General features: G+C 32.1%; 1 protein-coding gene across 1 annotated transcript; it reads left to right on the top strand.

Moving 5' to 3' along the window:
* The first annotated feature begins 4,177 nt into the window (after positions 1-4,177).
* On the top strand, positions 4,178-6,342 carry LOC139904879 (uncharacterized). The gene is made up of 3 exons (XM_071887008.1): positions 4,178-4,440; positions 5,531-5,934; positions 6,158-6,342. Exons 1-3 carry the CDS (start codon positions 4,178-4,180, stop codon positions 6,340-6,342), a joined length of 852 nt encoding a protein of 283 aa, XP_071743109.1.
* Positions 6,343-20,102: the final 13,760 nt, after the last annotated feature.

Here is a 20,102-nt window from a genome sequence, read left to right as displayed (position 1 = left end):
GGGGCAAAAAAAGTTGTTGATTCGTTTCATAATTAAGTTCTCACTGACACTATTAGGAATAATAAAACAATGATAATCTTGTCCAACATCATGGGATTATGCAAAAAAAAACCTTTTATTCTTTTAGAAAACGTAATACTTCTATAAATCAGAAAACAGCTTTAAAAACAGGAGTGAATAGAATAAATAGAAGAAAATGTCTTTTTTTGAATAGGTATTTTTTGCTGTCCAAAATGATAAAAAAATTAATCTTTTTTATTTATTTAGCATTTATGAACTCTGGAATATTTAATAACTTCAAAAATATCCTTATATTTTGATAAAAAAATTATCAAAACAAGGTTAAATTATTATTTTACTATAGAAAGTAGATTGGAGGGATAGTTCAGTTGTCTCAGAAGACGTGACAATAATCATTAGTTTATATAATATGGTTTAACTAAATCATTTTTTGTATTAATAATAAAAAAAGAACAATAATGGAAACTAAGCTTCATTTTACCAACTTTCAATTTTTGCAGAATAATTTGAAAATTGAAGGTGTGATATCATAATTTAATATTTTCTGCCTTCTAATTTCACTACCTGTTTTTTAATGTATTAAAGTAGAAGCTTAGTTTCATTATTTATGGGGTTTGATACAACAAATGGTTAGTTAAACAATTGACATTAGTTGATAAATCAATTATAAAAATAACTATTTTAGATAATGAATATTAAAAGGGAATTTGTTTTAATTCCCTTATTTTTCTTCACTTTATAAGTATTTAACCTCCAATAACCATTAAATGTGAAATTATATAATATTATTATAACACAAAAAAAAAAAATTATTAAACAATTCAATAGCTATAAAATGGTGTAATATATTTATTCATTAGATGAAGGATCTACAAACTACATTCCATGATTTAAAATGTTTTCCATGCATGGATATAATGTAAATTGTCTTAGAGGAGTCTTCTCTCCGATGACCATCTGGGACAATCCTACGCAGGTAAGTACTGCTGTGTCAATCTTCTCTGTGCTCAAGTTGGCAACTCAGACAATGTTTTTCCTAGCAATCGACTGCTATTTATGTGTTATACAACAATTTTAAAATCATAGGAAAATTGTAAAAAAAAATTACGCTAAACCTCCCAAAATTTCCATAATAGAAATGAGTAAATAATATCAGTTTGCCCCGTATAACAGAATATATAATCTTTTTACTACTTATTTTTTAGAGTTTTAAGACTATCTTACTTAACTCGTGTTCAAATTCATAGATACATCTGTTGTGAAACTTCAGTCATTAAAAAGTGTCATGAAGGGCCTTAATAGACATTTTGTGAAAACTGAGCCATGTCTTCACTGGTTTCAATCAGTTATAAAACGACATCCATGTGGTTTTTTAAGTATCTTATTTTATGAATTCTTATGATACTAGAGGTTAATAAGTCTATTAAACATTTAGTAACTCAAAATATCTTAATTACTTTTTATCTCTTACTAAAAATACAAACAAAAGATTATGTGAATATTATATAATTACTCAATGAAGGTTACAAGTAGAGTCGTAATAAATGTTGATATCCCAGTGAGCTTGTATAAAAAAGAAAGTGTGTTTAGTTAAGTAATGTGCTCAATATTTTGCTCTAATTAATTGGTATTCCAAATTTTAATGATTTAAATGTCGTCAGCGGACAAAAAACACTTAATAGGACAAGCTTTTTTGTCCTTTTGAAACTTCAACATTTAGAAAGACAAGTTAAAATTTGTTAGGAATTTATGGTAGTTATATAAAGGTTTGACATACTAAGTTATATTTGAACAAGAAAATATGTATTTATATCCTTTAAATTCATAAAAACTTTGGGGATTGCTTCAAATTACAAAGAATCAACAGACAAAAACAAATGAATATATAATAAATTTTTTTATTGCAAAAAACGAGAAGTTATTAGGTGTCAACTGATATGTTGTTTCTCAGAGTTCAGAAGGTATTTTATGTTCAACATAGTTCTTACATTTTTCACATCACTAATTTCAAAAATTCCATTCAGTACAACATTTTAAAAGGTATTAAGAAATGTGATGTCAAGGTAACCTGAATTTAATTAATTTTTTTTTGTAAAAAAAGAGCAACAAAATATTTGATTCACCTCATTGCTACTTAATATCCATAACGTCTTAAGTAAGAAATGACGTCAGTAGAAGAAATAGTCATATCCTTTTCTAACGTTAAATTTAGTGATAAATTATTTATTTTACACATAGTATAACTGAACCATTACTTAACTTTTTAAATGGACGAATATTTCTGTAAACAGCGTCATTCATTACAATTTTTTTTAATAGAGTGACATAACTTAGTAAACAACAAAATCAGGATTAAATTCAAACATCATAATTTTATATGCGATTTTTCTGAAATCAATGCGTGTTAGTTCGAATTTCGTTCGTTCCTATGTTGAGAAAGAACTATAAATGTAGGAGTTCGACTTATTTAGATGATATTAATTATTCATCATATTACCTTGTATTCTATTTTCCTTTTAATTTTCGTATACAGGAATGATCATTTTTATCGATTTTAAAATAAAGATATTTAAACCTTAACATTGGTGACCCCGACGTGATATTATACCTCCTAAAAAATCTCATTCTGATGGTCAAGACCTTGCAGAGAATATCCCTCAGATGGAACAAAAGTACGTAGCGGAAGAGGTCAGCAACTTAACTCTTGCCGTAGCATAAATACGTCTTCCAAAATTCTCAGGGATGGATCTGGAAAATTGGTTTCGAAGAATTGAGATAGATTTTTTTATGAAGAACCAAATATGGCTTCAGCATTACCTGGTGAAGTTTTTAGGTATATTCCTATTAAAAAATATGGATTCATGTATGATTGTGCAAAAAAGGTAATTGTACAGAAATATGGTCTCCCACCTTCAAATAGAAATAAATTATTATCGGATATACTGTGCGATTCATCAGGATTTTCCCAGGGGAAGTTATAGATGAAGTTGAGCGTCTCCTTGACAGTGATTACATCCATGATTTGATTCATCATTTACTACGGGAGGCCCTCATCAGAAATGTGCCTAAAGACCAGCAAGAGTACTTGTGACCACAGTCCCATTCAATTGAAGAGTTGATGCAAATATGTGTTGCAACCAAAGAACTTAGCAATTCACATATTTCTACAGTTGAAGACCCGTCCGCTTCGCCTCCCATCAATCAAGTTTTCGAAAAAACATATTCATAACACATCCAAATTAACCAAATCTAACGAGAAAAAAGATATCCTCTATTATCATTCTAAATTTGGAATGAACGCAACTACTTGTTCAGGAGCTAGTTGCCATTTTCTTGAACTTGTTTCAAAAATCTAAATTGCCTTCGGTTGCACAGGGCCGAGGTTGTAAATAAATCATCAAACTTCTTTTTCATCAAAGACAATTCAAATTTGATCAACTTTCTGGTAGATCCAGGAGCGCAAGGATTTTTTATTCCATTTAAAAAGTGTAAAAGTCTTGTTCGAGGAAAACTCTCCCCTATTATCGGATATGGAGAAGCCCTTGTTGTTGTTATTAGTACAACAACTTTAACTCTCAATCCAGAAAATCTAGAAGGTTTTCAATGTAAGTTTATTGTGGTACAAAGTGGTCGTCCAATTTTGGGTACAGATTTCTTATATAATTTCAGATTTGGAGGGGAAAATAAGAAACAAATTTAAAATGTAAGTTAAAAAAGTTATTCCAAGATGAACCGGGCTTCATTTCAGAACTATCGCATACTCACGAAATCAAATTGAAATAAAATGATATCTTTCATAATAAAAGTTTCATTGAAACTTATCCAGCTCATGGAGTTGAACACCATATCGAGAGGTAAGGTCGCCTTGCCTTGCAAATGACGAAAATTAGCCGGTGGGAAGTTAAATTTTTGTACGAGACTAAATCAACGATTTGTTGAAGAAAGGAATCCTAAAATCGTCTTCGTCTAATTTTTCTTCCACCATTCACGTCGTTACAAAACCCAATGGAAGCTGGTTAATGTCAGGCGACTATCGTCAATTAAATAGGATGACGGACCTTGATCTAAATTTGGGAGGGGATACCGATCCTTTGCGTGTATAAAATTGATTTATTTGGTAAAATTGATAAATTCATAAGTATTTAACCAAATACCTATGAATAGCACTTCTATAAATAAAACTGCGATAATTACGACATTTGGTTTAGATGAATATTTTAGGACGCCTTTTGGTCTTAAAAATGCTGTTCAGGCATTTAAGAGACTCATCGATTCAATTCTACGAGAAACTCCAAATGTGTTTTTGTACCTTGATGATATCCTTGTCGCTTCGGAGTCGATGGATGAGCATTGGAAAACGTTGAACGTGGTTTTATTAAGGTTTGAAACAGCTGGTATGATCCTCTTCCCTGAAAAAATGTGAGTTTTTCATGAAATCGGTAGACTTCCTTAGACATTCTATTTCATCGAAAGGTTTTAGGCCTCTAAAATGTTAGGTAAAGGCAATCCAAAAAGTACCGACTTCTAAATCAAAAGACGAACTGCATAGATTTTTGGCCTTGGCACAATATTACTCTCAGTTCATCAAAAGATTGTCTCAATGGACAGTACGTCCCCCTGTCAAAGAAGAATGTAAAGTTTAATTGTAATACAGAACATGAATACACCTTTCAAAGTATTAAAAATAGTTTGTCTAAAAGTTTTTAACTTGCATTCAGAGATAATTCATTGCCTTTAGCCCTGACAACTGATACATCTTATACAAGAATGGAGCTGCTTTTGAGCAAAAAGTAAGTGGACACAAGCAACCTCTAGCTTTTTGGTCATGATGTTTTTCAACGACACAACAAAACTATTTAATGTTTGATAGGGAATTATTAAGTGTTAAGGAAAGCATCAAACATTTTCTATTTTCATATTTTGCTATGAATGAGTAAGTTTTTGAAGTTTTCACGGACCACAAACCTTTCGTCATTGCAACTGACATTCGCATTCCCTCTTGGACACTAAGACAGTTTCCGTACTTTTGCATTCATAGTATAATTCAATTGTGATATCGAACACGTTTCTGGAAAATTTAATCATACTGCAGACATTCTTTGCAGAAGTATAAATAACATTGCAATAGGCCCAACATTCATTGAAAATATAATTGATAATCAAGAGAAACAGGATCCTAATTTACTTAAGTTTAAAATTAAACCTTCTTTTAAATATATGGCAGGAACCCTACTTGTTAGTTTTGGCAATGATGACGTATTCTGTGTGGCTGTGTTATCTCCAGAATTGTGCCAAAGAATCGTTCATTCTGTACACAAGGACAATCATCTGGGATTCAAAGAAAAGTTAAGGAAGGTTTCACTTTTTTATGCTTTGCCTAATTTGCGAGCAGACGTCCGAAACTTCACTAGAGAGTGTTTAGCGTGTTAGAAAACCAAACCTTTCAGGACATAAAAACCAACGTCGTCTTTCGATCCTTCATCTAAAAAACTTTCCTTTATTCACGTAGACATAATCAGTCCATTTCCACTAATTCAGGGACAGTGCTATTCCCTAACTATTATAGATCGTTCACGAGGTGGCCAGAAGTGATACTTATTCCAGATGCCTCCAAGACAAAAGTCAATAATTTTTTCAGTGGTTGGATTTCGAGGTATGGAGTTCCAGAAACCATTGTGTCTGACCGAGGAACCCAGTTCACAAGTTCTTTATGGATGGGTGTTTGCAAGACACTTGGGATTGCAAGCAAGAACACAACCTCGTATCATCCAGAGTCCAACGGACTCATAGAACGTTTTCACATATCATTTATGACTGGGCTGGTAGCACGAATGCTGAAAGAAAAAGAAGACTGGATCAATGCACTACCTGTAGTTTTATGGGGATTGAGGAGATCACTACCAATATACCCAGGTTCTAAATATTCACCTTTCAATTACTCATAGGCCGCTTGGGATGCATGGACTTCAATTTCTTTAATCTGTCCACCTTTACTTCTGGCAACCACGACGTCGAAATGTTCTTTAAAACAATGTAGAAAATAACACACGTTCCACCGATACACTTTAATAAAGGAGCCATTGACAAGCAATTAAAAAAAACGAATTCGTTTTTGTTAAAAATAACCCTATAAAAGAGTCTCTTCCTCCAACTTTCTTGGGTCCGTTTAAGGTGATTGAGAGGCACGATCGTTATAATAAATTGGACTTTGTATCCAGAACTGGCAATGTCTCAATGGATAGACTTTTACCTGCATTTGGAGTTACGAATATCCTTCCAGCGGCTCCTACCATAATATACACAAGATCTAAAACTGGATAATGCTCTATTTGTTTATTTATTAATGCTTTTATGATGTCTTTTAATTTGTATTACTAACTAGAGGATCTCTTTACTCTGTCGTCTAGGGGGTCTAATATAGGAGTTTGACTTGTTTAGATGATATTAATTATTCATCATAACACCTTGTATTCTTTTTTTTTTCTTATATAGGAATGATCTTTTTTTACCCATTTTAAAATAAAGATGTTTTTCATATTTTCGTCAATATATTTCCTAGGTGAAGTTGTTTAATTGTCAAATTATAACTAATCAGTACAACTCAATCTAACCTGATATGGGAATATAGCATTAGTAAGTGTGGTCATGTAACATTTATTTACAAAGTCAGGTGAAATGATTGTGGATAATTTGATTATTAATTAATTCATTGCGATGCATTTTGATTATTAAGGATTTGATTATGCTATAATTTATTTGTAAGTAATTTGATAATCTAGTGCAGGGATGTCCAAACTGTGGATTGCGGGCCGCATTGTCGGCCACATAATGTTTTGGCGTGACCAACTACACATTCTCACATCAAGTAGTATTTTCTAGCAAATTTTTCCAAATATCATTCAATGCGTAGGATGCTCATAATGCTAACAAATATTGAAAAATATATGACGTAATTTCGTATTTTCTGATATTCTAACAGGGTTGGCAGATTAGCTTGGCATTGAAAATTAGATTTCACTTTTTTATATTTGGTCTAGAATAGAAATAAATTTGTACATAATAGTTTTGTTTTCTAAAGAAATTTAACTTAATAGGTTAAGCACCCCATTCAAATATTTCAAGTGGAAATGCGGCTCATTATACTTAAAGTTTAGACTTCACTTATCTTGTGCATTTTCATTAAAATTTATATTCTATTCAGACAATCAAACTATAGTATGATAAGAAATGGTCTGAAGAGATTCTATTTTACGTAGAAAAATATATCTCGCACAAAAGGTTGTCCAAGTGAACAGCTGGACCCCTTCTAATATTTCGTAATACACACCGTCCTACGGGTGAAGGTTATCAACCACTTGTTCACAAAGGGGATCAGAATCTATCGCAACCGCTATCCTGAGTATCAAGGATCCCTCCTAATATCCTATGATACACTCCAGCCCTCGGATTTTGCAAGTAAAGCTCTGGTCCAAAAGTGGAACCCCCAATGGGGGTATGCAAAAGAACTGCAGTTTCCAGAATTAAAAAAAAATAGTGATGGTGGCTAATGACTCACTTTTTCGACCAGGGGTTCACTTGCAGAACCCATGGTACTATAACTGGGAATTATAGGATATTGAAGGGGGTCCTTGATACTCAAGAAAGAAGTGGCAGTGGATAATCCACCGCCACTTCTTCTGCAAGTGAACCCCTGGTCGAAAAAGTGGGTCATTAGCCACCATCACTATTTTATTGAACATTAAGGACCACTTATAATAGACCTCGAACCACGGGCTGTGCAAGTGAACTTGTGCATGGAAATCCTTATCATATGACAGAGGCATTCAGGACTTTTTTATGATGTGGCAACGTGACAGCAAGACAAATAAGTTGTCTGATGAACAGTTCTTTGTTCAGTATGTCAAGAATCACCACTTTCATTCTGGTATCGGACAAACTTCATACCAAGTAATGTATGGTCATTTGATAAATGTCGGATTTGAGGACGTACATTTATTCAAAGAGTGTGATGTAACCAGGGAGTAGCATCTTTAGAGATATGTGGAAGTATAGATTAGGAAAAGCCCAAAGTATTGAGAGAACGCCAGTTCCTAAGAAGAAATGGGTATTCTGCTAACAATATGTATCTGGAGAACAAAATTGTTCTATCGTCAGCCTTCAATGTTCCGCTTCCGAACCTTCCAGCGTTGCTATAAGGAAGATGAAGATGATTGGACGATTCTAAAGTGCTCATATTGATAATCTATTCAGGATAGCCAAATGCAGTATAGATAAACTTATCACAAACGGGAAGAAAAAAGAAACAGGATGATGTATCTCTCTTCAAGGCAGTTTAGGAGACTGAGGTAGGACAGTGCGTCAAAGGCCAAGTTCTAAGTGTCGACCGTGGAAAAACTGATTCCTACTACGTCTTGGATGTTGTGATCCATGTAGCATAGAACAGATAATATAGATTACGGATAAAAATTATATTTTACAACAGCTCAAATTAAGAAAGCAGTTTCAGTCTTGCAAGGATTAATATCTCATTGTCGATGAAGTTCCCAGAGATAAGTAATTTACAATGCATATAACTACATCAATTCTGTCACATCGAAATGAACAAGGCTTTAAGTGGTGCCATTGCACAGACTTCAAATAAATAAGCTTATCTGCAAAAAAAGGGACACCTCTATAATAGCAAATGACATAATAGCACAACATGCTGCAAAAGGTTAATATGTTTATGTTCAAAATATATTAAGTAAAAATATTTTGGTAATATTAACTATGTTAAGTATGTTCCTAAGATAATTTTTTGAAAATCTTACACTTGATGAAAAGTATATTTTATTAAGTTTTTTGTTTATGTTTATTTTAAAGAAAGTAATAAAATTTAGATGACATATACAACCGAATAGTTCGAATCTTATTAATTAAGATCAACAATTCAAATATAAATTTTTATTAGATCTTTACTTTTTGCTGTAGTCCTTCTGTTATATCCACATTTTATCACGTTGATTCAAATTGCTCACCTTTTTGGCTTACATTTTAGTATAAATAACACCTGGTTGCTGTGGAGCCAAACGATAGTCATAAAGAACTACCAAAGTTACACATAAATTTACAGAGCCACTAAGTATAATTCCAAAAAAAGTTCAATTCCTTGAGTTGTGTGAATAACAAAGGTTCTCGATGCTCAATTAATCTGTGGTAATGGCTCATTACCCACCTTTTTGACCAGTGGTTCAAATGCACAATCAATGGGATAGGTTGTATTAAAGGATATTCAAAGGGGTCCTTGATGTAAAGAGAACCATTGGTTGTGGACAATGATTCAATTCTTGAACATGCAGTTCTTTTGCACACCCCGTGGGCGGATGTATTTTAAGATATCAAAAGGGATCCTTGGTTCTCAGAGAAGCGGTAGCAGTAGGTAATTATTAGTATTGTGTTGGTACTTATTTAGGATCGTGGTACAGTCCAGTCCGGTCTTATCAAGTCTAGTCCCATTTATCAGTCCTTAAAGAAGGTAAAATCGATCCTTCCTGACGTCAACGAGGATGTTTTTCCTTAATTTTAATTATTCTGTTATATCATGGAATAAATTATATAACTAACTAACAATATGATATATTGTATTATAGTGGACCAAATAATATTTTTTGCAAGATATATGCAAATATATATATATTTGTTTTAATAAATCATCAATAATTTTAAGAAAAGTTCCAAGGACCGACAATAAGGATTCCTCTCAAACAGACACTCCTAAGGACCAGTCCCATCCACCGACGTTCTTAAATACCGGTTCCAAGGACTTATGTTCCTAAGAAACAATAGGACCGGTCTTAAGACTGGACTGAACTAGACTGAATAAATAAGGACCAACACAACACTAGTAATGCTCTACCTTTTCGACAAGTTGTTTATTTCCCCAATCCGTGGCCTGGGGGTATCAAAGAATTGTGGAAGGGGTTATTGATACTCAAGATAGCCCAGCGATAGGTGTTGATACCATTTGTGGATAATCGGTTTACTTGCGTAAACCATGGGTGGGGTGTATGATAGGATATCAAAAGGGGTACTCGATGATCCGGGAAACCGTGGCAGTGGGCAATGATCCACCTTTTGGACAATTGGCAATTTTATAGATTGCGCTGACATTTCAACATAATATTTATTAGTAATAAATTTACTATAAATCTGAATTTTTTGGTAAATTTTTCTCAAAAGTAGGTTAAACTATAATTTACTTAATATCTGGATAGACAATAACTACGCAACCTCCTCAATAGAGCCTTGAAAAGTGTAATAAATAATCATAAATAACAATTGTTCAATAGAAGAATTTATTCGTGTTAAAAAGTGATAAATCATTAACGCACTGACAAGGACATATACCATCGTCAATGAATACCTTCATTTGTGATCTAAATAATCAATCATGTAATTGAAGAATAATTCAGGATTTCATTGATCAATGATGACTCAATGTAGATTAATTCACCCATAAAATAAACTTATAATTTTTTTTCAATTCCATAATTATTATTTTTGCTTGAAAATCCCACTATGGATTACAAAACATCAGTGTCGAGTAATTAATGATCATATTTGTTATAAATATTGATACTTAATGGTAAATTAGTCTATATAGATTTTATTTTCAATATTTTTCGCCGGGATATTAAATTTTTATTTTCTCGATTGAAAATACATTTCTCATATTTTTCATTTTGTGCAATTACATAGTTTTTTATCATAATATCGAAAAAACTATGGAATATTATGGACAAGAAAGAAGAACCGAAATGACCTGAGATACAGTACATTGAAAATATTTGGCTTGATTTAGGGACATAATAACTTAGTCAAGAGATTTAAAAAAAAGTGCTAGAGGAAAAACTGTATAATATTTTGAATACATTATAGTTTTCCACAAATATATTATTTTCGACCTTAATATAAGCTTCATATTGCATCTAAACTACTCTTATTTTTGTTAGTTACACAACTTATATCTAATTGCGGTTTAAGTTCCGTCAAATTTAAAATGCTATCTTCGACTAAAAATTTTTGCACTATTCATTCTATTTTATCACACCTCCCCTGAGCCATTATAGTAGTGCTTCATCGCTAATTTTGATTATGTACTGTAAAGACGGAATACTATTTTTATTAAAATACGTCTTTTTAGTTCTAAGTTTGTCTATTTCGTTTCTAAAAATGAAAATAAAAAATATATGTAATAAAAAACAGTCACTGGGTTTACTGTATATTGTGCTTCCTTATGTATATCATATACAAATGCAGTATTAAAAAAAAGGAAGTATATGTATTAGTCAGAAATCACTATTCAATATGATTTTAATGTCACAGGCCTTTAGTTCAACTCATTTAAAAGAAGAAAAAGAGAGAAGAACTTTATATAAAATTTAAACAAATGAAAGGAACTTTAAATGAGGTTTTCATCATTAAATCATAATTCAAAAAAAAATTTCGAGCCATTGTTATTATTATTTAAATCTGTATAAGATATCGTCCAAGTATTGAAGGAGTGCCTACACGTGAGTGTGCTCATGTATAACGGAGAGAATACCATGGATTTGTATGCCCTTATATGCCTAGTAATGCCGGGAAATGCATAGGTACTACCATTAGTATTATATATAAATATATAATACGATACTCTCCCTCTGTTAGTCCTTACTTTCTTGTGTCCTTAGAAATAATCTACTGTACAGTCTATATATAATTGAAATAAACTGTCCTATCATCATTAATTCTATTTAATTGCCCAAATAATGTTCATAGATGTATATAAATTAGGTAGATTAAGTTAATGAAAAAAATGAACCTTCATATCTCCTTGGTCCACTAATATACTATGTGAAAACTAAAAAAATACACAGTTTGCAAATAATTCATGAATGCTTTAAATGTCACTTATTATATATTCAAAGAAAAATATTTGTTTATTTAATACTTAATAATGTTTAATACATTCAGTTATTTCTCTATTCCATTCTTTCGCTATTGGCTGTTACAATGCAGGACGTACGGTTGTGGTTGGAATCCACTTAATTCCAGACTTGATCTACAGCTGACTTTATTGACTTCACAATTTTCTGATGTTCATGCAGCCAGAGTACTTTGACCTCTTCCAGTAGTTGATATTTTTTCGCCAAGAATTGTTGTGTGATCCTACATTCTTTCCTACCTTTCTTTTCGACAACTACAATAAGCTTGAAATTTCAGTTGGAGAGTGGCCTGCACTAATTAGAGTTGTGAACTTAATTTTTGTGCCCACACTGTTGTTACTAATTGTTCCATTAAAAGGTAGTAATTTTTTAACAACAGCTGATCATTGATATATCAGCTTAGAATAAAACGAATTTTCAATATCAGACAATTACTGTGTGCAAGATAAAATCGTGCACTTGACTTTTTTTTCAATCTGGTCTACCTTACTATACCCATTTTAAAATACTAAGTTGCGTTATTAAAAGTAGTAAATATTCGATTGCATAAAAAATAGAAGTAAAACTTTCAAAAATCAGCAGTTGTCAGCTTGGAGGTGAAAAGGCAAATATGTCTAATTTACTTCTCGGCCAAATGATTGTTGACGAGATCATGAAGATCATGCCAAAAACAGGTCCTTTGGTAGCTATTGACGCTGGAAAATCAGAATTATTGAGCACTTGTTTACATCCATCACCAGTAGTCCATCTGAGTCGATGAGGGAGCATGCTAAGGAACTCAATGTCATTCCTTGGCTGTAAAGATGTATGTGATGGATTTGGGGAAGGCCTCTAATGTACAAAGACATCGGCAACTACTTTCAACAGCAACCAAGGCTAATTAGACCAATAGTGGCCAAAAATGATTTATTTGGTTAAATCATAATGGGCCACAGTTTGTGTAGTCAAGATAATAACCTGTGCTACCCTTTGGGTAAATTTTTGATTACCTCAAGGCTTACGTCGAGCAATATTGGGCGTTAATATTCGATGTCTTCATGAATAAGTGCTGTAGCACTGTAGGCCGTGGTAGCAGCCAAAGGAAATAATTTTAAAAAATAGAAAGATATATCAATAAAAGGTCTGTTGAAAAGCCTATATATTTTACTCTTTTTTCATTCTTGCAAAAGCTTACTATATTTTTTCATTATAAAAAGCACAAAGTAATACTTTTTAGTTTTCACCCGGTATATATGTCTGTTTTGTCGATCTTCCATGGTTTTGCATTAATGTTAATAATAGCGATAAACGTAATAAAAAATTAGAGATATTACTATTTTTTGGTTGGTTATTTAATGCTAAATTAAGTATAATCTAAATGAATCAATTATGGGTATTATATTAACCTAATATTTACCTCCATATATAAAAGAGACCCAGTGACTTTATGAAAGGACTTTGCTATAACAGCAAAAATACCATTAACTATGCTAAAAAATTGATGCCAAAAGTTGCATATGTTTTTTATATATTGCAAAAAAAAACAAAAAACAAAAAAACTCAATATCACTTCATTCTGCAATTTGAGTATAATGCCAAAAAGTCTATCGTTTTCTTTCATATGTACATTAAGATAAAGCTTATTCTGTAAATGTTCGGTATGTGAGATCCTTAATCTCTCAAATGGTCATTTATTATATAAATATCATTTGCTAATTTTGAAAAACAATATTTAAAGATAGCTCAACGGCCCTAAATCTTTGAAAATATATACTTTTTTAGAAAAAATTGAATGTTTGTTAGTAGATCAATAATATAGTACGTATTAAAGCTCCTATGTTTACAAAAAAATTTAGTTTAAGAAAAGTTCTTTTAACAATAATGCATAAATTTGTATGATAATTTTGTATCTACGTTTAAAAAAATAGAAAGAGTAGCTACATAGATTGTGGCTTTCTCACAGCCAAACAATTCAACTAATAATTCCCAAAATTAGCAAGTATGAAAAAACAGGAGAATATGGACAACAAAATTCTAACAGCTGTATTTTCGACCAGCATTTCGAAATTTCTGCTACGAATAAACGGTATCTATAATCTTAGGAATGTATTTTTTAGGTTTATGGCGTATTGAAATGTTAGTTCGTGAGTTCGAACATAGCTCAGCGTGTGGAACATCTAAGATCTATCGAATATTAGTCTAGTCATAGTAGGGTTTAACACGGAAAAAATTCGTAACTTAACAAATTTGGTACAAAAAGAAGCGCAATTCTATGTAAATTAACATATCCAAAATCCGCTTTGATCGGTTTTGGGGAAAAAAAAAAAATACAGTTAGAGTAAAGTTGCGTATTTTTGTCACATTTTATCCTAACTCACTTTTTCAATTGTCCTCCTCCCTCCACTAGCCTGGTTAAAAACTACACCAAATATTTAAATATATTCATGTATCATGAAATTTGGCACCCAAGTACCATGTATTATATGTACATATTTTGCTACTCGAAAAAAACCAAAAAAATTGAAAACTTTTGATCGATATATATTTTAAACATCAAAGTTATATAATATATTTTTATCTGCTTCCTCGTCACTTCCAACACTGTCTTCGTCTGATGAAACTTCCGATTTGTTCAGCTGGTTTTCAAACACACTTCCTGGTTGAATGTTGGTATCATTTCCAAGATATCCAAACTTATAAAGGCGCTCATTTTTCCAGTTCTTCGTTTGTGTTCGTGATCTTTGACGTAGGGACTATTATCATTTCAATCAAATACTATACACAATCGACCATATTTCTTGCTCACATAATTTGTGTACTGATCCAAAATTGACTGATGGGAACAATTTTTTAAACACTTTACTTTGTGTAGCACAGCATCTCCATCAAGAACATGGAATGATTGATCCGCTTTGTAGGTGGATGCTGTGAGATCTTTCTTTAAAGCATGTCCCAGCTTTGCTTAGCTTGATTTGCGTATCATCGAATTCTGAAACAGTGAGCTAAGTACGGCTGTGAGCTCGTATTAGAGATAGCTTCGTATATCCTCTTCTCTCTCGATCAGTACAAGTAGGTTAGAAAATAGAAGGAATGGGTTGACATCCACTTTCTCCTAGTCGATTCTTACTCCAACCTGTAGTGCCTCCAATGTCTTGATCTCATCTTTCATCTTAACTTTTGACTCTGAATACGGAATTCCATCTAGTTGATGTTGTATTTTTTCACAAACACTTTCTGCGTCATCACAAATTATTCCATCTCCTTTTGTTGCTGTAACTCCTGTCGGGATACTTCTTAGTATAGGCTCGTTTTCATCATATGGGTTATGACTTTCAATCCAGGCTTGAATTTTCTCCAAATCATCGTTGTCTCACTTCATACGGGTTTTCTCTAATTCTGCGTGTTGCTCGTCTTATGTGTGTTCCCAGTTAATGATGTCATTGCATCGTGTATCGAAGGAAAAACATGTATCGTGTTTACCCAGGTCAAAACAACATTTTCTGTCATCCCTCGTTCACGAGTTAGACCACCTCGTGTTTTCAGCGACTGCATTAACACCTGCTCAATAGACAGGCTGGTCCAAACTCCGTTCCAAAAACGATTACTTCGTCGGACAAAATGATATCCGTTTTTTGTTAATTGTTCATGCAAATCGAGAAATGTTGATGGAAGGTCACTCATCATTTGTAAATAAAGCCTAGCACTCTTGGTGTAGTTGATGTGGCATGTTGCATCAAATAAATTCAGCATTTGTAGAGTAGCAGCTAGATGATTTTGCAAGTTGCCAGTTCAACAGATGTATTGCACCCAAAGCTTTGCTGTACAGGAAACGGAACCAAATGTATTTATCATCTGTTCTATGACACTGCTTATCTTCTATAATATGTATCGACGAATAATATACACGTATTTCTTATAATTCCATTCTTGCCTTATTCCTCCACGTTGTTTCTCTTCGTTCGTTCTGGATTCCTATATAAATAGTTTCTGCTTAACACACCTTGTCAAGACACAACACAGTTGATAAATAGTAACGCTAATGATGCGAACTTCAAACTTGGATCAATGTACTAATTATGAAAAAAAAAAGTCATTTTCCTATGTTTTATTTTTCAGATTCTAAAAATCTTTTTTGTAGATTTGCTCTGGAATGAAATTTGAAAATATACGAAAATAACAAACATTTTCGAAATTTTGATGACGTCACCAAAAACAATTTCAAATTTTCAAATTTTTTTTGTTTTTAAGAACTATATAATACAAGGTACTTGTGTACAAAATTTCATGTTCATAGCATTTCTGGTTCAAATTTTAACAGGGATATTGGAGGGTGGAGGACTATGGAAAAAGTAAGTTTTGATAAAATTTGACAGAAATACCCATCTTTACTCTAACTGCAATTTTTTTTCTCCAAAACCGATCAAGCCAGATTTTGGATATAATAATTTACATAGAATTGCACTTCTGTTGGTACCAAATTTGTTAAGTTACTAATTTTTTACGGGTTGACCATTTTTTATTGCTTATATGACTATACTATATGTCATATCTCTGTTCCTTTTATTTTTTGATAAGTAAAAAGTATTTATTGCTTTGCGAATATCGTATCAGAGTTAATCTTGGTATGCTAATACTTTGAATACTTTTTCCCTGCTCCTTCCCTTTGAAACTTCATGTAATGTTTGTATTCAACTTCAGAAGATACGCTCTTGTATTTTTTTTTTTTTTTTTTTTGTAAAATTTCGAGGCATCTTAGCCCTAAAATATGGTACAAAATGTTTTGTTTTACATCTTTTCTTATTTTACTCATTGCACTTAAATTTGTTTATTCTACATAACTAGTTTACACCTATTTACTGCTTTAATTTTATAATAAAACACTTATTATATTCATAGAATGGAGGAATATGGAATTTCATTTAAAAAAGAGTACAGTTTCAAAACTTTAAGTTACTTGCGATACATCGAAATATTTTTCAAAAGGCTTCAAAATTAGCCATTTAATTTATATGCTTATCCCTAATGTACACACATTTGTGATCGAATTTACTCCCTTTCCAAAAGGCATTTGAAAAAGTTGTTTTGGTTTACGATTAACAAAATATATTTCCCTACAAAACATAATGTTTTATATATGAATATAGACTATTTTTCTCAATCAATGGCCTTCAAATGTTATTTTTTTCCCTTTTCTTACTGTATAACTTCCTTCAATTTTTTTTCTTCATTCAATATGAAATATGTTCATTCAAAAGTATTATAAATTTATTCCTTTTGCATTGAAAATTCGTCAGCTAATGAAAAGTCATATTTGAAAAAAATTTTCAATTCTGAATGATTCAAGATTTCAGCATTGGAATTCTAAAAGTTCGGATTTAATTATCAATGTTATGGGAAATCCAAGGAACGTCCCTTCATGATTCCTTTAGGGGCGGAGATTGAATCATTAGAAGTCCTTGGACCCATGCAGAAATATGGAAATTGTTATATGTTTGGGCATTATAAATCTGCTTGCAAGGAAAAACAAAGTATATTGTCTACTATAAGTCGTGCATCATTTTAAGACTTTGAAGATCTGGACTAGGAAATAAAATTTTGCTCATGAAAGACTATCAGCATAAAGCTAATAGTGTTACTTCGCCGTTACAGTTAGTTGATTATGGGGTTCAAGAAAGTTACATTCTTGATGATAATATGGAATTTTCATCGACAAAAACAAGCAAAGAAAACTCGCTTATAAACGAAGCATCAGACTACATTTCAAATGGTCGGGATAAGAAGGAATTATAATGTATTGATTGGAAGGTTACCTTGCATGTTGATGGTCTAAGTCAACTACGATCATTCTAACCCTTATTAAGCTTAAAAAATCTTCTCTAAAGGGGCACGTGGTTTCCCAGACACTAACCAGATCTCAATCATTAAACAAAAGGAACATACTTGATTCAAACATAAATCCAATTTAAAACCTCAATACTTCGAACCCAAAGAAGAAGAAGATAAATGATTCAACTCATTGAATGACTGATAATCAATTGAAAGATAACAAACAAAATGTTACTTTTTTAGCAATTGCAATATTCAAAAGAATATTGACATTGGAAAGATCTTGTCGTTACATAAGAGAAGGGGAAATAATTGCTTATCACGATATACTTTAATGAAAAGATTACTATCATTTTATCCATATTTTATATTTCTTCAGGACATCAAAGTTAAAGTATTTTCGTCAGGTAAGGATGATTGTGCCTTCTATCTTCCAAAACAGTTTAACTATTTTTTTACTGGCTTGGGTTCAAATAGTGGAGTTATGTTCCTTGGTTTATAAATCTCATGGTGATCTCACATGTAACAAATCCTACTCATATGCAAGTGACTGGCATAAAATTTTAATATCAACTGAACAGGCTATATTTGAATTAATTAATGCTTTTGGTCCTAATGTAAAGAGTAAATCATTCTTTCAGGCCATTATTAACAATTGCAAAGGTAATAAATGACCAATCTTACTCGTTGAAGACCTTAACGTTGACCAACATTTTGTAAGAAAAAAATATCTGGAGTCACTTATAAACTTGTGAATTAAATTTGATTGACCTAACAGGCAATTTTATCCCCAATGATAGTGTATCATGGAGAAGAGGCCAATCGACGTCACGATTTGATTTAGCACTTGCGTCCAAATTTATCAATACTAACTATGCCTTTGGAAATGTTAAACATCTTAACGATGTTTATACCGATGATATGACCGTGATGATAGAAGCTAACTTGGAAGCTAAATTACAAAGAAGAATAGAAATTTTATTATCTTATTTTACAACGTTCGAAAAGAAGTCGGGATTGAAAATCAATACATAAAAGACTGCCATTCTCCAGATTGGCTTATGGGATCCGGCAAAAGATGGAAAATTTCAAATTGTTCTACCAAAGAAATGATATCAGTCTTAGGCATTAAATGAGTGGGTTAAGGTCCCCATAGTTATATTGGCTGGAACTAAAAACGAGAGGCAATAAGTTTATCAAAAGCAGGCGCAAGTTTAGCATAAATGGACAAATTTAACTATGGACATATTATACTTGGAAAAGATTTTATAACTGGACATATCGACAATTTCTCCGTTCCGCTTGCTACAACACAATTGGTTCTTTGGAAAGCGATTCCCACTTACGATTGTGCAACGACTGTGGATATTATACAAAAGAATCATGGAAAGAAACCTTTTTTAAGAATTGACGGGACACTGTGTCTTTGGAATGGGAGTTACTCACAAAAAATCAGCTAACAATACATGATATTGGTCTTTACTCTATTTTTCTTTACTGGGAAGTTTATCTCTCATTAGACATGCATACCAAGCTACACAATGTGTCTGTTTCCTTGGCATTTGAAAATGAATTTTTCTAATTCAGAAGAGGACTCTGCATTGTCATAGTGGGATGCATAGATTAAGGAATTTCTTGTGATTGGAAGCATAGGAGTATGTCTTCTACTTCCCGAAAAGCTGATGGAAGAAAATTCACAGCTCAATTTCAAATAGCCACAGGAATTTTGTTTATCAGGGCTCTGTGTAAAGATTTAGGTAAATTATTGAATACTATTGAAACCACTTTTTTGGAATTTGCACAATTACATATTCTGAAATTATTTATTAGTTTAAAACTGTGGGTTATGAAGGACAATAACATTAATATAATTACGGATATAATTATATTTGGCGTGCCATCAATATAAAAAAGTAATCTCAAACCTAGGCCGATAGGGAAAGTTTTATTAAATGTTAAGAGCTACGTAGCAATAACTTGCACTGTAGGAGAACCTGTGGTTGCGGATGATAATTTTGGTGGTAGCAAAATATTGTGTTCGAATTGAAGGTCTTGAGAATGATTGAGGGAGCTTGGGACAGGGCCTCGGATATCATTAGATATCATTCATCAAACGCATCAATAAATTTTCGAACTTTGCAGAAAATACTCAAACTTTTTATAAAGAGCAAAAACAAAAAAAAACACAAATTTGCTCTTCATTTTTATGTTTGTATTTTATTGATTTAAGATGCTAATGATATTAGATTAGACATATGAGTATTTTATACTTGTAAGTCTAAATCTGGTAAAGAAATTTTAAACTGTAAT

This window comes from Lepeophtheirus salmonis, chromosome 1 (assembly GCF_016086655.4).
Source record: "Lepeophtheirus salmonis chromosome 1, UVic_Lsal_1.4, whole genome shotgun sequence".
Lineage (NCBI taxonomy): Eukaryota > Metazoa > Arthropoda > Copepoda > Siphonostomatoida > Caligidae > Lepeophtheirus > Lepeophtheirus salmonis.
The sequence above is the reverse complement of the archived record's forward strand: the minus strand, read 5'-3'. Positions and strand labels throughout refer to the sequence as shown.

Excerpts from the sequence above, each read along its gene's own strand:
- LOC139904879 (XM_071887008.1), top strand. The coding sequence starts at position 4,178 with ATGAATAGCACTTCTATAAATAAAACTGCGATAATTACGACATTTGGT. Across the intron at positions 4,441-5,530 it reads ATCCTCTTCCCTGAAAAAAT|ACATAATCAGTCCATTTCCA; the intron begins GTGAGTTTTTCA and ends TTATTCACGTAG. Across the intron at positions 5,935-6,157 it reads ATCACTACCAATATACCCAG|AGTCTCTTCCTCCAACTTTC; the intron begins GTTCTAAATATT and ends ACCCTATAAAAG.